The 20071-nt window shown below is 38.1% G+C and overlaps 3 protein-coding genes across 3 annotated transcripts in view; all 3 read left to right on the top strand.

The window, feature by feature from the left end:
* myo10l3 (myosin X, like 3) overlaps positions 1–2232 on the top strand; it is a 67903-nt gene extending 65671 nt beyond the window's left edge. The window contains exon 41 of the mRNA XM_073474187.1: positions 468–2232. Within this exon, the coding sequence (XP_073330288.1) occupies positions 468–572 (105 nt within the window). The 3' untranslated portion in view covers positions 573–2232. The remainder of the gene's footprint in view (positions 1–467) is intronic.
* Positions 2233–3727: 1495 nt separating this feature from the next.
* pttg1ipb (PTTG1 interacting protein b) lies at positions 3728–8335 on the top strand. Its single transcript, XM_073473843.1, has 7 exons — positions 3728–3913; positions 4273–4328; positions 4426–4534; positions 6116–6218; positions 6632–6697; positions 7140–7186; positions 7597–8335. The coding sequence occupies exons 1-7, from the start codon at positions 3787–3789 to the stop codon at positions 7638–7640; spliced, it is 552 nt and encodes a 183-aa protein (XP_073329944.1). The 5' UTR covers positions 3728–3786; the 3' UTR covers positions 7641–8335.
* A 1928-nt stretch (positions 8336–10263) lies between these two features.
* sumo3b (small ubiquitin like modifier 3b) lies at positions 10264–14022 on the top strand. Its single transcript, XM_073474242.1, has 4 exons — positions 10264–10371; positions 11245–11373; positions 11552–11623; positions 12747–14022. The coding sequence occupies exons 1-4, from the start codon at positions 10351–10353 to the stop codon at positions 12810–12812; spliced, it is 288 nt and encodes a 95-aa protein (XP_073330343.1). The 5' UTR covers positions 10264–10350; the 3' UTR covers positions 12813–14022.
* Positions 14023–20071: the final 6049 nt, after the last annotated feature.

Genomic DNA, 20071 nt, shown 5'->3' with positions numbered 1-20071 from the left:
TGTATATTCCACATTCCAGTGTCTGAATATTAGTAAGAATTAAAAGTTCATTGCTACTCAAGAGGGTGCACTTGCATTATAATTTATTATCTTTATTATATGTGGTATAAAATGGTCGTAAAATGATATTAAAATCTATTTTCGCAGAACAATATATCACCCAAGAAAAGTAGTTATTGTGACAGGGCTGAACAAGATAAAACTTTTAGTAAAAATGTAGCTACAGTGTAGTTACATTGTGAACCTTTTATTGGAGCTCGTATAAAAGCAGTCAGCTCTCTATAGGACAGGATGCGGCGTCAGGGTCATCACAGACGTGCGACTGAATAAATACATTGTAGTTCTTTAATGAACAGTAGAGCAAAGGGCAATACATTCAAATTAAAGCCAAAGTCTTGAGCTCTTGACTGCTTTTCATTTCATGTTCCTATCTGCTGACCGTGTGTTTCATCTGTACATTTCTGCAGGTTGGAGAGATCACAAAGATCATGAAAGCCTACATAAACATGATCGTGAAGAAGCGCTGCAGTGTGAAGTCTGTGTCCAGTTATGGAAGCAACTGGATCAGGTGATTGACTTGACAGAGGACACAAAACGGACACAGCTACAGTTCACCTGATGGAAAACAAGCAGACGTGGATTGAAGATGCAGAGAGAGCGAGAGGATCAAAACACTTCGACAGACATTTTGTTTCAGAGCTTTTGACTTCTAACGCAGACAAACTCCATCCAGGAAAAAAATCTTTTCCATAGAGACGCAGGTTTTTGAAAGCAGGAACATTGAAGCATCTGCACCATTTTAAGCTTTACAGAGTTTTGCTTCCTTCCATTCAGTCTCCAGACAAGATTCTCACCTTCATTATAGCTACACTGATCATTTCTCACATCCTACTTGAAATGTATTTCAGGTTTCTTTTCATGTTTTTTTTTTGTTTTAAGATCCAGAATAACGAGTCGGAGCTTGCTCTCTTTTATTCCAAACCTTCACAATTTAACATCTGAATTATGACTTATTGTTATTTCTTTAAAATGAGTAAAACAAATGAGTTGCAGTGGCAAACAAACCTTTATTCAAGTGTTATCTCTCTACGTATTGCTCCCCATTTTAATGAATGTTCTCCTGGATGGAGATTCCCTCAGGTTAATGTGTAATACAACTGTCCCAGGGAGATTTTCTCCCTCATCTTGCCTTATTTAAATTTTATTCTAACTATCCTGGACTAAACGATTCAGTTGCAGCCTTTCAGGAATGGAATATAAATTTGGAGGGGTTTTAGGATCCTTTGTCAGTGGTAGTTATGGCTTCCACTGGTGCGTTTGCCTCGTATAAGTCAAATAAATGCAACAAACAAAAAAGATTCAACCATGAATAGCCACTGCATCAGTGGAGAGGCAACATCTGTAACCACTGCAGTCAAGTATTATCTCAAAAAGCATTAATTACTAAAATCAGTCAAGCTATTTGTGCTTCTCTACCAGAACGAATGCTTTGTATTGAGCTGTTGTATCGATGTCTTTGTAGCTAAAACTGATGTTAAGAAAAAAGCAGGATATTTCTTATTTAGTGCATCTGTGTCTAAAGATTGTTTCTCCTGCGTTTTTTCAGTGATGTCAAAGGCCATGCGAGGGTGGGCTATTTATTTATTGAAGTATCAGTGGGTGGAGAGATAAGAGTGTGGTGAACAGTGTGCTGGAAATGTATTGATGCAGTTTGTCCCAGTACTTTTCTATTATTTGTGCATTCAGGGACACAGAAATGTAGATCCAAAAGAAAACAAGTTGTTCATAACATAGTATTGATTTTCTCCATTTTGTGCCCTGTTTCTGAGCTTTTTCTCATCATAAAGTTAATCTAAGCGTGTTGCCCTCAAAACCCAACGCCCTCAGTTCCTTGTATTATCTCGCTAACATGAGGATATGTCCGCTCCTCCACTGTAAATGAACACAAAGGAGCCTATGCCAGTCGACTTACAGTATAGTTCATGATAAGGTCCAAACATAACAAGCTTAGTATTTACCTCACATTGCATCACTGTCTTCCATCATCGCTCTCCAATCGTTACTCACTTAGGCGATCTGGTCAGCTGCCGGCGGCCACACCAGAGACTGATCTTGCCGTTGACGATGACTGTATTTCTGAGATTTCTGATTGTTTTGAAGAAGAAAAATCAGAAAAATGTTTTATATCAGAATTTAAAGATGCTTTAATAAATTATTGTATTTCAAACGCTGTTTTGTTTGATTGTTGTGTCATATTCTGGTCTTTGAAATGCTACGTACAGTAAATGAGCTGAGAGTACACCACAGTGAGACGGCTAACAGCAGTCTTATTTTAAACACCACAGCTGGAGATTGAAGAAATGCACACGTGGGTCTCCACTTGCAAACCACTTTTTTGTGAATTAAATGGAAACACTAAAAATAAAAATAAAACAATAAAATGAATGCAGCTCTTCATCTACAGAGTGCATTGTTATGCCTGAAGTCATACAACAGTAAATCCATTGTACACAGACGCAGGTGTTTCCACTTATTGTGCCTGATTAGACCAGACTCAGTTGGATCTGTTGCACATGTAAACAATTCAGTGCATGAAAAAAAGAAAGAAAAGAGAAAGAAATGTTGAAATCATGTTTATTTTACAGATGTTTCCCATACTTTTGAAAAAGGCAAAAATATCTAGACAATTACAAAAACAGACAGTGAGTTTACATGTTTAATGTAAAAATAAAGAAATCTGTAAATAACCATAACATTTCCATTATTTTTACAGGAGTACACGTTTTTTTATTAAAGATTTTGCACTCAAGTCTGACACTACAAATACATTTGTTAATTAAATAGAATTTGTGAGAATTAACAATGAAATAGTATTGTTTTTGAGGACAGTAACATACACTTTTTTAAATAAAACCCAACTAATATGACAGATGTTACAGAGCACATGAAACAGTCATGGCCTTCATTATATCCTCAGATTAGCAGCACACTGATTTTGGTTAAGCTGGATAGACTGAGATGGCTCCACCTTTAACTTTGTAGTCACACCAAATAAATACCTGCCACCTTTCCAGCTTCAAACAGTGTTCTGAGGACCTTATTTTCCTCTGAGAACAGCTTATTTATTCAGTTATGGGAGGAAAAAATGTATAATTACATCACTGATATTGTAAATATTAAAAGTTTGAATTTCTTCTCCAAAACTACACACTGCCCATTTAAAGTTTCAACAAATAACATTTAAATGTCAATGAAATGTTTTATAGATCAGTTACTCGAGCTACATTATAGTTGTTTAATTGCATTTCGTTTTTAGTAATGGGTCTAACTTTCCAATCAGTTATGTTGTTACAAATGTTAAGAACATCATTTATTTTAAAAATAATAATAATAAATTTGTTTCTTTATTTCTAATAAGCTGTCAGCAGAATTTAGTTATCTAAAAAAAATTATATTAAGCCATTAATGACGGGTTTATGACAGTCTGTGTTAAAAAAAAATGCAGATGTTGAATGAAAAATAAATACAATGGTACACGAGTCATTAACCATTAATTAGTTACAGCATCTAAAGTATTGATAAGAGGTTTTCTACACATATCTTCTGACAGGATTGCAGATGTTTCTCTGTGCAGCTGTTTCATGACGCCAGCGTCAGGAGTTCATGACGTCAGCCCCTGTAAGCCCGGGCCCACCCTCCAGCCTCCTCTCTCCACACACACACACACACACACACACACACACACACACACACACACACACACACGTTAGTTTGTTCGTCTTTTCCATGCAGTCGATGGTCTCAGCTCGCCTCACGATGTCGGGAGTTTGTGGAGCCTCGGTGTGTGTGTTTGTGTTGACTTTCTGCGGTGTTGTTGTGAGCTCAGAGGCGCAGACTCCTTCTCCAGCTCCGGGTAAGTTTCCTCTGTTTTTAAAAAAACTTTCTCTTGTGCTTTGTTTTTGTCCGGCCGGAGTCAAAGTCAGGAGGCTGTCACATGACAAGCAGCAGAACGGATTTTCACTAATGAACAAAGATAATCACATTATTCATGGTAAGGACATTAGTTGTGTAGAACAAAAAGCAACTTTACTGTTTTTCTTGGAGCAAAGTGTGTGAATCACTGTGGACTTTGTTGTTGCAAGCACTGCTGATTTGTCACTGTGGGCAGAAAATTAAACCTCCTGTGAGTTTTTATTATTTTATTTCTTTTCCTGTATGCAGCATTTATATAACTGCACCAATATAACACACCATAACCTCTCTGTGTTTCAGTTCCTTGTGCCCTGAAATCCAACTCCTCTTGTTCTGACTGTCTGCAGAATGTGGCAGTAAGTCAACAGTTTTTAGTTTTGTGGCTGATGTGTGACTGTAAATACCAAAGATAAGACACAAAGCACTGTGTTTGCTGCTGTCTTTTTGTTGCAGTGTTTGTGGTGCGAACCAACCAAACTATGCGTCGACTACCCAGTAGGAAAGATCCTGCCCCCCAGGAGTGTGTGTCCCCTGAATGATGCCCGGTGGGGGGTGTGCTGGGGTAAGAAAGGCCTCAGATAACAATTAATGTCAAATCTGGGTCAATCCTGCCAGTGTTTTGGGGATTTGTGTAGGAAAGAGAATATATATTTTGTTTTAAATTAAATGACAACTATTTTAATTAGCAATTAATTAATTACTTGAGTTGATTTTCAAGCGAAGAAAACCATTACCGTGATGTTTTCTAGGTGCAGCTTCTCGTTTGTGAGGCTGCTTTTCTTTCTTCTGTCTCTCCAACACAAGACGTATTGCACCTTTAACCCTAAAGATACAATCTCAGTTTTGAAACTCGAATCACAAGTTTAAACTAAGACTAAATCTAAAATTCAGAAAACACTCAAACAGTCAAAATTGCGTGAAATTGTTTCTAAAAGGTTAAAAGTGCAATATGTCTTGTGTTGGCTAACTGTGCTAACAAGCTAACGGTAGATACAGTCATAAACAGCACACAGTTAGCAGCAGGTAGCTTCTCTTAGTTAGTTTTTCTAGTTACAGTTGCTCGATTGTGATGCTGCTTTTCTTTCTAACTGGATAGTAAAGTGAATATTTTAAGGTTTTGACATGTAAGTTGCACAAAAAAGAGCCATTTAAACACCTCATGTTGGAATCCGACGTTGACTTGTCTAAAAGTAAGAAAACACTCAGAAAACATTTTATCTTAAAGGTTAAAGGTGCAATATGTCTCCTGTTGTAGAGATATACTGAAGTTAGCATGCTAATGAGCTAGCGCCAGGCTTGAAAACCTCATTCTTTCAGTGGTCTAGAGGTAAACACCTACTTTCCAGCTAGCTGCAATTTTCAAGGTTTTGGTTTGTCAGTTGCACAAGAAAGAGTTATTTGAATCCTCATGTTGTGCTCAAGTGATTTGTGAATAACACGTTCAAACTTAGACTAGTTGACTAGTCTAAATGTAAGAAAACACTCAGAAAACAGTCAAAATTTAATAATATTTTATCTAAAAGGTTAAAGGTGCCATATATATCCTGTTGTAGAGATATCTACTGAAGTTAGCATGCTAATAAGTTAGCTCTGGGCCTGAAAACCTTGTATGTAAACACATACTCCCTGGCTAGCTGCATGGCTAAATGAGCTAACAATTCTGACATATTGCATCTTTAACATTGTCAAAACAAATGTGTATATTACAGCTTAGATGTTGAAAAGTTGAAAAGTTAAACGCCGTTGTTAGCACTAGTAACAAACGCTGTTGTTAGCACTAGTAACAAACGCTGTTGTCTAAAGCAACATTAGACTAGAAAGACTTTCCAAAATGTGAGTGTACATTAATGAACTGACAATAATATGTTTAAACAACTTTAATCGACTAATCCTGCACAACCTCACGCTATTTTAGAAGTTACACGATGAAAAATTCAATCAAAATAATCATCAAAAGGTTAATCAACATGAAACTAGTCGTTAATTACAGCCCTATAGTATATAGACTTCAGATAAAGTTATTAGATGCTTCAGCTGGTTGAGGTCTAAAAAGAGGTAACATATTTGGTTTCTATTCCACAGGATATGACACGTTTCAACATTAACTGAATCTCAGTGTTTCCTCTTTCTTTGTGACTTCCAGTAAACTTCCAGATTTTGATCATCACCGTGTCGGTGGTGGCGGGCGTCATCCTTATCGGCACTTTTGTTTGCTGCCTCTGCTGCTGCAAGTGTGAGAAAGTCGGGTAAGCAGCGTTGAGTCACGTCGAGTGTTTGCTGTGAAATCTGGATCTACATGGAAGGAGGAGGACGAGGGGGAAACACAATGGGCTGTTTTTCTGTGAGGCGAGGCGAGGCTGATACCGCTGTCTCCTAAAGCCTGCCAGAATTTGTAACTGTGGTTTAGCTCTGAAAATAACATTGCTATTTTTATTGAGCTAGTTAATTTGACAATGGGTGTTGGATGAAGAGGAGACGCTGATGTTTTTGGTCATACTTATCAATTCTTGGATTGATTAATTGACTGACTGGTGTTTTACTATTGCCATTTATATTGCAATGTAATTTATTATTTACAAAAACATAACTTTTCTGAATATTGACATAATGCATAATATAGTAATAATAATAATAAACATTTAATGTTGTCAAATTCCAGGAACAAGAGAGACGACGCAAAGGCGGAACGACAAACCCGAATGAGGAAGTCTCGTCAGAAAGAGAGGTCAATTACCAATTTAACTACAATTAAAATATAAAACACATTAGACTTATTCTGTCACTCAGTAAAAATATAACCATAAACAGTCTCTTCTGCTCTGTCTGCACTCTTCAACAGGTAGATAAACACATAATTATTTTGATAAAAGTTGCAAAAAGACAAAAGACAATTGAACCTTTTTTTCTCTAAAACGTGCAGATAGAAAAACACTGTTGAACCAGTTTTTAAGTGGCAGCCACATTTAAACACATCACATTAATCACCACCAACGTGCACTACAATGTCATTCTATCATTCTGTAAATGCCAAATGATGAGTTTTCATTGTTATTTAAAATATTAAACTGGGTTTTGGCATGTACCATCATGGATTCAAACACTGTAGGCGTGAGTGCGACCAGTGTTCTCAGTCCTCTAACAATTTGTCTTTGTTTCATCTCCAACAGGAGAACAGAAATGCAGCTGAGACATGATGAAATCAGGACGAAATATGGTGAGACACATTTCTTGTTTGTCTCGTTTGAGTGGGTTTATAAATGGAAATTTTGAATCACAAAGATGCTTGTTAAGCTTGATTAAGCTGTGTTTACATGCACAGTGATGAAACAGTTGAATTAAAGCAGGCTGAGGGAAACATAAGACATGATAAAATATATAAAGAGGCATGTTAACGATGAATCAAGTGAACAACAAAGGAGTCTTTGACAATCAAGAGAAAAAAGCAACATAAAAACAACAAATTTGATTCAGTAGCGCCATCCACTGGAGAACATTTACTTTGTTTACGGATGCACATTAAATTCCAGAGTTTTTGACCACAATGATTTTTGAAAGAAACAGATTTTAGAGTTAATTTCATTAAACCCACAATTTCAAATGTTAATCTCTCCATTATTCTTTCAGGTCTGGCGAAGGGTAATCCATACGCCCGTATGGACGATCATTAAGAAGATTCACAGCCGATATTCCTTATAAAATCCCTTAAAATGATCTCACTGATGTCATACGTGATAAATATGTAGTATAAGATAAACTGTGATTATCTGATTGGACTTCAGTGTTAGTGCAAGATGCTCTGAAATAATTTTGACACTATATATTCAAACATGATCTCTTCGCCTAATGTTTTATTCTTGTTTTCCACATTCCTCTCTGCTTTATACTAGATTAATATTTCTTATGCTTCATTTTGATGTAAATGATTATAAATCTGTTCAGTTAACTTGTTTCTCTGTCCGTACAGGAAACTAGATGTCAGGGCAAACCTGCAAAAACATTTTGCCCACCATGATGTTGTTTGTGATGATTGTTTTTTTTTGCATAAAATGCAGTATTGTAAGATTTGAACAACTTCAGATCGGTGCATGTGGTGCTTCTTTTATAATTAGCAGTTTAATTTTTATACAATATTTGTAATACGCACCATTTTACTGATTGCCATTCATGCCTAAGATGCAACATTTATTTTGTATAAAAATTCATCATAACATGTAACACATTTTACAGTTTTCTATTTCATCTGTTGATAAAAGATAAGAATCACAAACTTTCTTGGGTAAAAGAGAAGATGTGTTCTTGAACTACGTATGAGACATTGTGATTTTTGTGCAGCTGTTGATAAAAACAAATTGTGACCAATTTACTATTAGATGGCTAAGATTTTCTTTTTGTTTTTTAACTGTACATCAATTTCCAAACTCACAACATCCCCAATCCACCCAAACACAAAGACAGCAACAAGAGGGGTCAGCCAAAATGCAAAGAGGCTTTTGGGAGATAAAGAAAGAAACTCAATAGTGGAAATCAATGTCAGTGCCTCCACCTCACACTTTCACTTGCAGCAATACTTTTCGTCCTTATTCACACATCTTATATGACATTTCCATCACCCTCATAAAAAGGAAGTACTCCACGCACGATTCAGTTCCTGAGAATAATTTGCTGTTCAAGCATTATAGTCATCTGGGCCCAGCCCTTCGATTATCATGGGAAAGCAGATAATTCACACAGTCCACCAAACAATGCAACTAATCTCTAATTCCACATCTATATAATGTGTAGTTGGGGGCTAATTGTATCAAAGTACAATTCTTAATTGTACGAGCCTTACCCAGAAATCCTTTAGACTAGATACTTTAGATTTTATTCCATATGCAATATTTAATCCCATCCCCTCACAAGAGTCTGCTTTTTATGCATAAAAATGGTTACCATTTTGGGTGACTAGGTGTCCCACTTTAGGTTGGACTGCACAACATTTTTTTCCCCGGTCCCTGTGTCCCACATATTGAGACAATGCCCCGCATCTTTAGTTTTGAAAAGTCAAACCACTGGAAGGTTGTCATCATGGGATGTATTTTGTTTTATGTCAGTCTGTACAAACGTGTGTAAAAGTAGGCCTTCTGGTAACAGCAGCTGAAATAAGGAGCGTTTAAAGGGGCAATATGCAAGAGATTGCAAATAGGAGGCAGTATATCACCCGAGTGTCTGCTAACTACTGCTAACAGTGGCTGCCATTATCTAGTTAGCTCAGTTAGCCGCGGTCCTATTGGGTGAAGGACTGAGAGCTTATAGTGAGCCGAAGCCATGCCCCTTCCAGTGGACCCCATGGGACCTTATTTCAGAAAAACTTTGTATGGAGAGAGAGACAAATAATTTTTCAATCCCATTTGAATTGTGCCATGAACCACAAATATGGTGTTTGTAAATTTAAAAGTTAATTTTCCAAGTCAAGAAAGTCAGAGTTTGTTATTAATAAAGTAAAACACCATCTAGTTTTGTTGTAAATTGCTCAGTGAACTACCCATCTTTCAACATGCCTCACCAACAGCAAGATGGCCGCCGCCTCGGCACAGAAAAAGGTGAAAATGACACGCTCTATTAGCTAGCTCAGTTCGCTCTGTGGGAGTAATGCTAGCTGGTTAGCATGCTAACTTCAGAGGATATCTGTGCAACACAAATACATAATCATCTTTCGCATAATGTCACAACTGTTGTTTTCTTCACATTTTGTTGATCATTTTTGTTAGCTTTGAGCGCTACATGTTGCACCTTTACCAAACTGAGCAGCAGTCCCAGTCATGCAGGTCAGCAGACTGTGGTTGTAAGTTAGCACTATTAATGTATTTACACTCAAGTGACAGCAAAACAAAACAAAACAGACAAACAAACAAACAAACAAAAAGAATGTGATGTGTGATATGTTAAAAGTTAACTGGACATTATATACATTTTACCATTGCTTACATATCCCACATCATCCCACACAAATACTATTTGTTTTGTTTGGTCGTGGTCATATTGTTAGCATGATATTTGTGGCTGGTTTGTTGTGTGTCTGTCTCCCACTGCAGTGGACTTTTAAGATTAATTGCTTCACCTCTTGGGGTTTACAGCTTGTCAGAGTATCCCTGGCCTGCCTTGCAGTGGGGCCCCTTTTGTTTTACCTATCTCACGGGCACGCGCAAAGTATCCTTGCGCGCTCACGTATCCGCGGCCCCGAGGAAAAAGCGGAGCACGTGACCGTTTTGATCGAATGACATTTTAAATGTGAGTGCGCGCTCCTGGAGCAAACGAGAGAGCCGGAGGAGCTGATAACCCGCCGCACAGCTAACAGCCTGTCTCCACGTTTAAAGAAATCCCTGGGAAAACAGCACAATGTCTGAAGAAAAGCCAAAGGTCAGTACTGCGTTTCTCCACCGCTGATGCCATGTTAGCACATAAAGCCGGTTGCTAGTTTAACGTTAGCACAGGCTGCTAAGCTAGCCCCGTTTCCAGGCTGCACATACCGCATTTGAGCGGGTCGAGGCAGAAAACAAAGGTTGACCAATTTGCGGATCTTTTTGGTTTTGGGCGCATACTTTAGGGTTTGCACCGTACCACAAATTATCAACATCCACCCCTGCTCGGCTACGGCTCGCCGTTTAATTGAGATAGGATAGCCAACGTCGGTTTAAGAGATGGCGAGTAAAATGAATGATTTGTTTTCCTCTCGTTTGCGCCATTGTGGCTTTCTGCGCCAGTTTGAGCACGGACTAGCTTGCTATGCTAACCCTGGGAAGAGCCCAGAGGAGTGTGTGAGTGTGTGCGGTGTTTTGGCTGGTGAAGCCCACATCTCAGACCAGGCTCGTCTTTATAAACGATATCTAACTTAAGTTAGCTTGCTGGCTAGTTAAGTTGTAGTTTTAATGCCATGCTAGCTGTAACCGGTGTTCACATTACCGAGAGCTGGTGCTGATCACCTCAGTGCGTCGGCGGCTGCTTGTAGTAACAGACGGTGTTTAAAACAGGAAGAGGAGCGTCTTCATTAATGCCTCTTTCTTACATTTTACTATGCATGTCCATCTGCTTCTTTCTCGCCTTCGCTGTGCATGCCAGTGAAACTGTGTAGTTTAATCGGCTGGATTCATTAGCCGCAGATCGAGTGATGAAGTCGGTATCATTCCTCTCGGTACGAGCCACCACCGACACATTAAGGTGGTCGACAGCCTGCAGATGATCTGATCCCAGGTCGATGCTGAACACCGGTATGTTGACGGTTTTTTGTTGCAGGAAGGAGTGAAGACGGAGAACGACCACATCAACCTCAAGGTAGCTGGTCAGGATGGCTCAGTCGTACAGTTCAAAATAAAAAGGCATACTCCGCTCAGCAAACTAATGAAAGCATACTGCGAAAGACAGGTAAGTTTATTCAAGATGTCTCAAACATGAACCTTTTTAATGTCCTGTGTTATTGATGTGAGATGAGCTGACTAACAACAGTATATTAGATCAATGAACTGTCGTTTATATTGATTTGTTGTGAGTTAACTGTATGCACAATCTAACTTATGCTTTGTGTCTGTTCTTTCTTTCACAGGGATTGTCAATTCGTCAGATAAGGTTTAGGTTTGATGGACAGCCAATAAATGAAACGGACACACCTGCGCAGGTTGGTGACCGCTGGACTCATGGGGTCTAGTCATGGAGATGATTATTTACAATTCAGTTTGTTTGACTCTAGTCATCTTGCGATGGGATAATACCAGCTATGACACATGTTGACGTTCCTGCCCATGACTAGTCAATAGCTATGATAACGTGAGCAATATTTCTTCACTGTTAGCATCGGATGGGATTAATGGGGTCTGGTGTTTTACATGCAACAACAAATTTAATCGAATCAGCTGTGAGACATGCACAGAAAGTAATTTTACGTCATGCATTCACGACGCATTTGTGTTAGGACGGTGGGCATGCGCAGGGAGGAAACACCCAGAAAATAATTTGATTATATTGTTTATATGGGACGATTTTTATTGTGTATTTTCTGGAAACGTTTAAACTAATGTTTAAACAACATGGCATGAGGTGACATGAGAATAACAAGATGAAATGTCATTAAGAAATATGATTACAACATTTCATCGCACATTAGATCGCAACTACATGATTGTTAAGTTTCGTGACTGCATCTTGCATGGTTGAGGTTTTATCGCATTGAAAGAAGGGAATTTTCCCCAAATTATCTATTTCTATTTCTTTAAAGCTGGATGAATGTTTAGATCCTATTGGTTTAATCAGTGTGGAAATGTTTGTAGATGGCAGGACATTGTCATGTTGTAGGACGGGTCTTAACCCCATTTGCTTAAGGTGAAAATGATTTTTGAAAGATAAACAATACCTAACAAATCCAATACAAAGGGCAATCTTCCAACTAGGGCAGGGTAACATTTTAAAGTACTCCCAGTATGATGTCAGAGTGTCCGATCTGAAACCAAATCAACACTTTTCTTTGATACCTTACTGTGAGGACGCCTTTTTTTTTTTTTTTTTTTTTTACCCCTTCTTCATTTAACAAAAGGCTTACAAGCATTAATCCAAGAAATTACCTGAAGACATAAAAATGATGATGAATGCCAGTTTATGGTACTTGGAAATGCTTTGTGCAAGACACATTGAGGGTTTCATACCCAGCTGTGCTTCCATGACAAGGAAAACTTTACATTTGCTGTAGAATAAACAATATCTGTGCTCTTGAATTACTAATGTGTAATCTGTTTAATCTGTTCCAGCTGGAGATGGAGGACGAGGACACTATTGATGTATTTCAACAACAGACGGGAGGAGTCTTTTCTTAAGTGGGACGTGGACTCTTGGAAGAACATCCACACCTTTTTTTTTTTTTTTTTTTTTTTTTTTTTTTTCTATGTTGTAATTGTTTATTTCTGTTCTGTTTTTACTTCATTCTTTTTTTCCCCCACTGTGCTTGGCTAAACGTCAGGCTCCTCACAACATAAAAGAAGGTAGTAGGAGTTTTTCATTTGGGGCCAAATCCTAACTTTGAGATGCAGGGTAACTTTTTTTTAAAGACATGTTTTAGTCGCATAAATGGACGATTTGAAATTGTCCAAGGCAGGGACACGTCTCAGCTCAGATTTGGCTCATAATGAAAATAACTCGCTGTTCTTTTGATGTTGAGATGACCTCCTGCATGTCTCATAAACCATAAGCTGAACTACATGCCAAAATCTTTTTTTGTTTTCTTTTGTTTAAGTTTTCCAGATTGTTGTAAACATTGAAATTCAGGATGGGTTCAACTAGTTTTAATTCATGTACTTGATTGATTGCTATGTGGAAAACTGCTGGAAAGGAGCTGGTGGTTTCTCTCCATAGATGCTAAAGGCTCTATGCCATATTTCTAATGTACATTTTAGCTGTCTCTTTTTGTTTAATAAACAGTTAATGACTTTGTTGTATCATGCCCATTTTACCTTCAACATTTGCTAAGAAAAATGCAGATAAAGATCCATATGGATGGTTTACCTCAATACTGTCACCCTCAATGCAGATTTGACTGAATGGAAATAAAGTACAGCAATGTTTTTGGACCACAAAGCTAAATGAATAGTGTTCTTTTTATGAAAGGCTTTGGTTAATATATAAATCGATGTAAAGGGTTTACTGCGACTGTAGCAGTGGTCTTTGTTGTTGCACAGCAGGAGAACTTCTCTTGATGTGTAAATTCATTTTCTTTTCAGGACTTAAAATAAAAATAATTCACCTTTCCCGGTGCAGATATTGAGTGAGCTCATCTACGTTTATATATACTTCATACTTCACTGTATAAACAAACATTGAGTCAATGCTGTGTTGTCGATTTGTCCATTAATCTATCCAAACATTATCGACAGATGCTTAGTTTGTGTTGACTCTTGTGTGTTGGTAGAAATCTTGTTTTATAAGAATGTCCGCCTTCATTTTAAAAGTTCACATTGGCAGATATTCCACTTTTTTTGTACATTATTTGTTGTCCCTATACTGTATACAATAAATATAGTTTGATACTCAGCCTCTTGAATTATATATGACCTTCCAGTTTTGTGAATCTGCTATAAAAATTCATATTTTTGCTACAGAATTCAGTGTAAATGTAAAATATTCACATCTTGGGTGTAAATGACGCCATTAAAAGGTTAAAGGCAGGACTCCTGACTGCATGTTGAAATGATCCCTCCTAACCATGGTGGCTCAATCTGTGGTCACTGTCTCATGTAACTAGCGGTGCAAATAAACAGTCTGCCCACTGAATTTATGTTACTGTGGAAACTTAAGTCATTGTCTCCAGATGTGAGGCCTTGGAACAGGTCAAGCTGTCCAAGCCCAGAATAAGATGATATTATTATAGTCTCCCTTGAAAAGGTTTGTGGTATTAAAGGAAAAGTTCACCCCAAAATGACCTTAGTTAATTACCTACTCACCCTCATGTGGATGGAAAGTCGTGAAGTTTTGTCGTCCATAAAACATTTCTGGAGCTTCACAGTGAAACAGCGCTGTAGCATATTCCCTTTAAAACTGAAGCAGATTGGGGACACAACAAAACATAATCCAAGACTGCAGAAGCCTCGAGATCCCGAATTGATTTGAAAAAAGATGTTCCTTATATTTCAAAGTGCAGTTAAGCTTATACAGCCACTTCAGAAGATTTTGACTTAAGGTGTAAATAACATCTTCTCTAATCACTTTGGGATCTGGAGACTTGGATTATGCCAGCTAAGGTGTAAGGAGTCATACCTATTTTTACCTCTGCCAAGGAGGTTATGTCTTCACCCATGTTGGTTGGTTTGTTGGTTTGTCAGCAGGATTATACAAGAACTACTCAATGGATATCCATGATACTTGGATGGAGGACGGGTCTTGGCCCAGAATAGACCTCTTCAATCTTTGGTGCAAATCTGAATAAAGGGACTGATCCAGGATTGTTTTCTCACTTTCTTTAACATTGCGAGATAGGGCGTTTTTTCCACAACTTTCTATTGGCATCTATTGAGTAGATAATGACTGGGTGTTCATTTTTTTAGGTTGACTGTTCCTTTATACTGAAAATATTAGAAAAAAGTTCATATGTTTATATTTCAGCAACCTGACGCAGCAGGCAATACACTTTACACACATTAGAGGGCGTCATTGTTCTGATGATTCAGAGGATCACTGCACGTGATCTACACGTCTCCAGCCCTTAAATTAAAATACAAAGACACATTTGTTGCTCCACTCCAGCCTTGTGAGGGCCATAACTCCCTGAGTCTTCTCTTATTTAAGAGGACTTCATTTCACAGATGTTACTTAACTGTGTGGCCAAATGAACTCCCTGTGAGGCTCCTCACACACTGGTCTGATTGTGCTGCCTTTATTTTTGGCATCTCCTTTGCATTTTATATTTCCTGGTGGAGATATCTGAAGCCTCTCATATTCCCCCAATCCTCTCAGAGATGCAGCTGCAAGGTGCCCCCACCGCCACTCACACTCCCTCTGGTTTCTGATGCACAGCCTCTTGGAAGGATATATGTTGTGTTTGGTGAAATGTTAATGCATGGTTAAACCATTTCATGACAGTTTGCTTTGTTTTGTCTTAATGGTGCCATTTTCCAAATATCCTGCAAGGATTGACTGAACCTGAGAGGCCTCCTGGAAAGAGGGACGGGGCCAAAGATAGTAATGAATCATTATTACACACGCAGGCAAGAGTCCCATCGACACATTATGTTTTTTGTTGCTGTGTGGGTCACCATCAGCTGTGTCAGGGACGCTTGTTAAGGCAACACATACCCTCGATTGTTTTTTCACTGCAGTTAATGCAGAGACACTTTGTATAATTGTTATTGTTTTACAGCTCATTCATTGTCTGTCTGACGCCATGCACTGCTCTGCTGTCAGCGTACAGTAAGCTCCATTTGTTTATTATTGTGGCAAGATAATAGGTGGATTATTGAGCCACTCACATGTATTTAGAACAAGAAAGGAATTATTATTTCACATTAAAAACAAATGTGTATTCTGTGAGTTTATGTTCATATGAATAATTAACATAGACTTCTGTGTATTTAAGACATAATTGCATATGAACTTAGAATCTCTTGATGAATGAAACTCTGCACTCCTTCCTTTACAGGTTTGATTTCCAAACAGGCGAACCATGGACACTGATGTGTTAGTGTCAAGTTACAAACTTATTATAAAGTTGCAATATGCAAGAACTGGCCACCTGTCTAATTCATACTCAAAACAAATCAGGAGCAGCATATTACCAGAAACTACTGCTAATTGCCTCTAACTGTAGTTGCCATTAGCTAGTTAGCTCAGTTAGCTGTGCAGCTAGTTGTCCGGACTGGAAGCTCGGGGACCAGATGTGCGTTGGAATTTACACCGCTAGCACAGGAGTTTTAGACCGGGACTGGCTGGGGCTAGCTGGTTAGCATGCTATCTTCTGTGCAACACAATAAATAAACATCATGACGTCAAAGTGTTGTTACTTCAAATTCTGTTGATGATTTTAAACAGTTTTTAATTAAAATTCTTAAATATTGCCCCTTTAATGAGTTGATTGAACCCTGGACAGTCCATTCACCCAACTCATCATTTCAGGTCAAAAGACTTCAAGTTAGAAGATCTCTGACAATAAAAATTACAAATTTAAAGGTTAATTGGCTTGAAATGAATAAAACTTGTATATTTACATTTTCTTAATGAAGACAAAATAGTTAAATCCACTTAATTTCTGTAGGATTTTGACTGAAAAAATATATGCACACTTTACATAAACATTAGCCATTTTGTAACTCTTATTTTCAACCATAATTTAAATGTAATTAAACACTGGTCCAATATATATTTGTATTTGCATTCTAATTTTAGGTCTTTAAGCTCATTTCCTCACAGCTGTAATTACATTCTTGATGTATAACCAGCTTGAATAAGCAGCATCCTCTAAGTAAATAAGTGGATAAACATGCAGTCTACAGTACATACAGTGCACAACACAGGAAGAGGAGGAGGAGGAGGAGGAGGAGGAGGAGGAGGGGTCTTCAGAGCAAATCAACTTAACTCTGAACACGTAATGATCATATGAGGTCAGTCAGCTGTGTTTTGCATCCTCAGTGCATCCAGCCAGCGACCTCCGGTGTGACACCCTCCCCAGTTGAACCGCCCCAGCAGCCTGAATGAGACCACTGTGCATCAGGAGAACCTCTGGATCGTCTCCAGAGCTCTGCATGCTGATGTCACCCTCGTGTGCGTAATGTGGTCTCCACCCTGTCAGCAGATCAGATTTCACCCTAATGCATGTTGAGATGTTGTGTCAGTGACTGTGTTATCATAAAATTGTAGTTACATGATAATTGTTGTGAGTTTTTCTTCATGATACAAGTGGACAAATGAAGTGGCAGTGTTGATTGTGCAAGGAGTTTGGATTTCTTTGAGTCATCACAAGTTTTCTACATCAGACATTTTTACATGTCTTAGTTGTTAGTAATAACAGTAACAATGGCTTCATTCTACTCAACTGTCCCAGTGAGCAGTGGCAGTGTGACAGTGAGCCAGCATGCACAATACCAGGACACTGAAACTGAAGCAGCAATCAAAAATCCTTAGATATAATCTGGACAAAAGACCTGTCTGTGTGTTTGATAAAGGTTTTGTCCCAAGGCTATTGACTGGATAGAGATGTTAGAGACAAGAGTATCACACAGTCCCTCCAAGTATTAGAATCTAATCCTAGAAAAAGAAATGAAATAAATTAGATTTATCTCTCAGTTTGCTAAAGAGCCAATGAAAGCCTCTAATGCAGCCGTCTAAGAAGAAGTAAATTATATAAACTGAGATTATCGATGCAAGAACAAGTACATTAACATTTACATTATTATTATTTGGTAACACTTCACAATATGATGCACAGAAAGGTGAGTAGTTAAAAAGAACTAGTGAGGAACAATTTTCATTCAGTTCCTGAATGATTCAGATTCAAGGACTGTACAAACAGAGTACAAACTTCACTTACGAGAAAAGGGCAAGTACTGTTAAAGTAATCATAAGGTAATGACAGACCACTAAGTAAAAGCTTAGTACTGTTAATCAGTAATAACTAATGAATCTTTATGAACTAGGAGATAATTACAAGAGAACAGACTGGGAGTTACGAGAATACTTTATAATAACCAGCATTAATAAATGGTACATATACAGTTAATCAAACTTTAGTCAATAGATATCTGACTGTTAATAAACAATTAAAGTATTTATAAAGAGTATGAAACATACAAACAAATTTACAAAGTATAATAAACATCAATTGCAACTTTAAAATACACAATTCCTTCATAAATAGTTTATATAAAGCATTTTATTGTTTGTTAACAGTGAAATAACTATTAATTTACTATTTATTAATGGTGTTATTATAGAGTCTTCTCTAAGATACTATATAAATGATTCAGTAGGCACTTATTAGTTCTTTAGTATCTGTGAATTGAAATAACTTCTTATTTCTTCATGAGCTGTTCCTGATCAACTGTGAGTCGGTCACTGACCAGCACAAACTAGTACCAACTCATTCATTCCTAATTACTTAATCACTAGTTACCCTTTCTGTGCCCCCTCAAGTAAAGTGAGTCATCATATTTAGTAGTTAGGGAGTGGTCCCTCATTACATCATGATTACCCCACCGTTACCTACCCTTTCTAATAATCATGATGTTAAAGGTGCTATTTTAAAAAAAAAAGTCGATTTTGAGGCTCATTCCTATCTCATCAAAAACTGATGCTTTGGGATTGTAGGACGGGTCGGCCACCATCCTCGTTTTTGACAAGTTGTTTTGTTCATTCATTTTATTCAGTCATGAAACAAAGAGAGTTTGTTTATTTAGTTTGATTAGGTTTAAAATCAGTCAATGAAGATCTTCTGATTAAAATTTCTACATAGTGCACCTTTAATAGTGTTTTTTTTATACAAGCAATATTAATTATTATAATAAAAAACTGTGAAAGGAGCCTTCTGCATAATGAGTACTTTTAATTTTGACAGTTTAAGTACAGTTTGCTGATAAAACACTGTGAATTTAGGACTTTAACTTGTAATGGAGTATTTTTAGACTGTGGCATTTCTACTTTTAGCTCTTCTTCTGCTGCTGTTATTTCCTAAAGCCCCACAATCAATAAAATGCAATAGAGTAAATAGGCTAATAACTTCACAGAGCACATGTAATCATCTCAGTTTGCCCAAAGTTTGTTGGACTCAAAGAACCACAATGCAACACATAAAAAAAATATCATCTCCTTGGCTACAGCTTTTGGGAGCTACGCCCCAAGAAGAAGAAGAAGAAGAAGAAGAAGAAGAAGAAGAAGAAGAAGAAGAAGAAGAAGAAGAAGAAGAAGAAGAAGAAGTGGGAGGCTTACCCCTGAAAGAGCTCATTGTAGGGAGGGTATGGGAGTGTGTGCTGCCGCGGTGTGTGTGCCCTGAGTGTGTGTGTGTGTGTGTGTGTGTGTGTGTGTGTGTGTGTGGAGCCCCCTCCTCTCCTTAAACGCGCCGGTCAGCAGCGGAGGGATTAGAGGAGCCAGCTCCACTCACTACAACTCACAGGCGGACGGAGGGGGGAGACTGCAACAAGCGTGAATCATGCTCGTCGTCATTACTACCGACTGGGAGTGGAGCCGAAATTGTGCAAGATACGGATAACAGCGAAGGGGGGATCGAGTCAAGTTTCCAGGTCCGCCGTGAAAATGCCTCATAACACCCAGAGGCTCCTCTACTGCTTCTCCTCCTCCTGCTGCTCCTGCTGCTGCTGCTGGGACCCGTCGCATTATGCTGCCTCCCTCACATGCGCTTTATGTTGAAGAAGAAGAAGAAGAAGAAGTGAGCAGGAGAAAAGCTGTTCAGGAGCAAGTGAGGGGCGACTGAGCAAGAAAAAACCAAAGAGGATATTTGTCTTTTTTTTGTTTGTTTTCATCGCCGTGCGGAGATTTTCTTTCTCCTCAAAAGAAGAAGAAGAAGTGGGGAAAGAGAGGAGAGTGAAGGAGGAGAGGAGAAGGAGGGTGGGGGTGAAAAGTTGTTGGTCACAGAGGAAAC

The sequence above is a fragment of the Pagrus major genome, chromosome 9 (genome assembly GCF_040436345.1).
Source record: "Pagrus major chromosome 9, Pma_NU_1.0".
NCBI classification, from domain to species: domain Eukaryota; kingdom Metazoa; phylum Chordata; class Actinopteri; order Spariformes; family Sparidae; genus Pagrus; species Pagrus major.
This window is presented reverse-complemented; position numbering and strand designations above follow the sequence as displayed.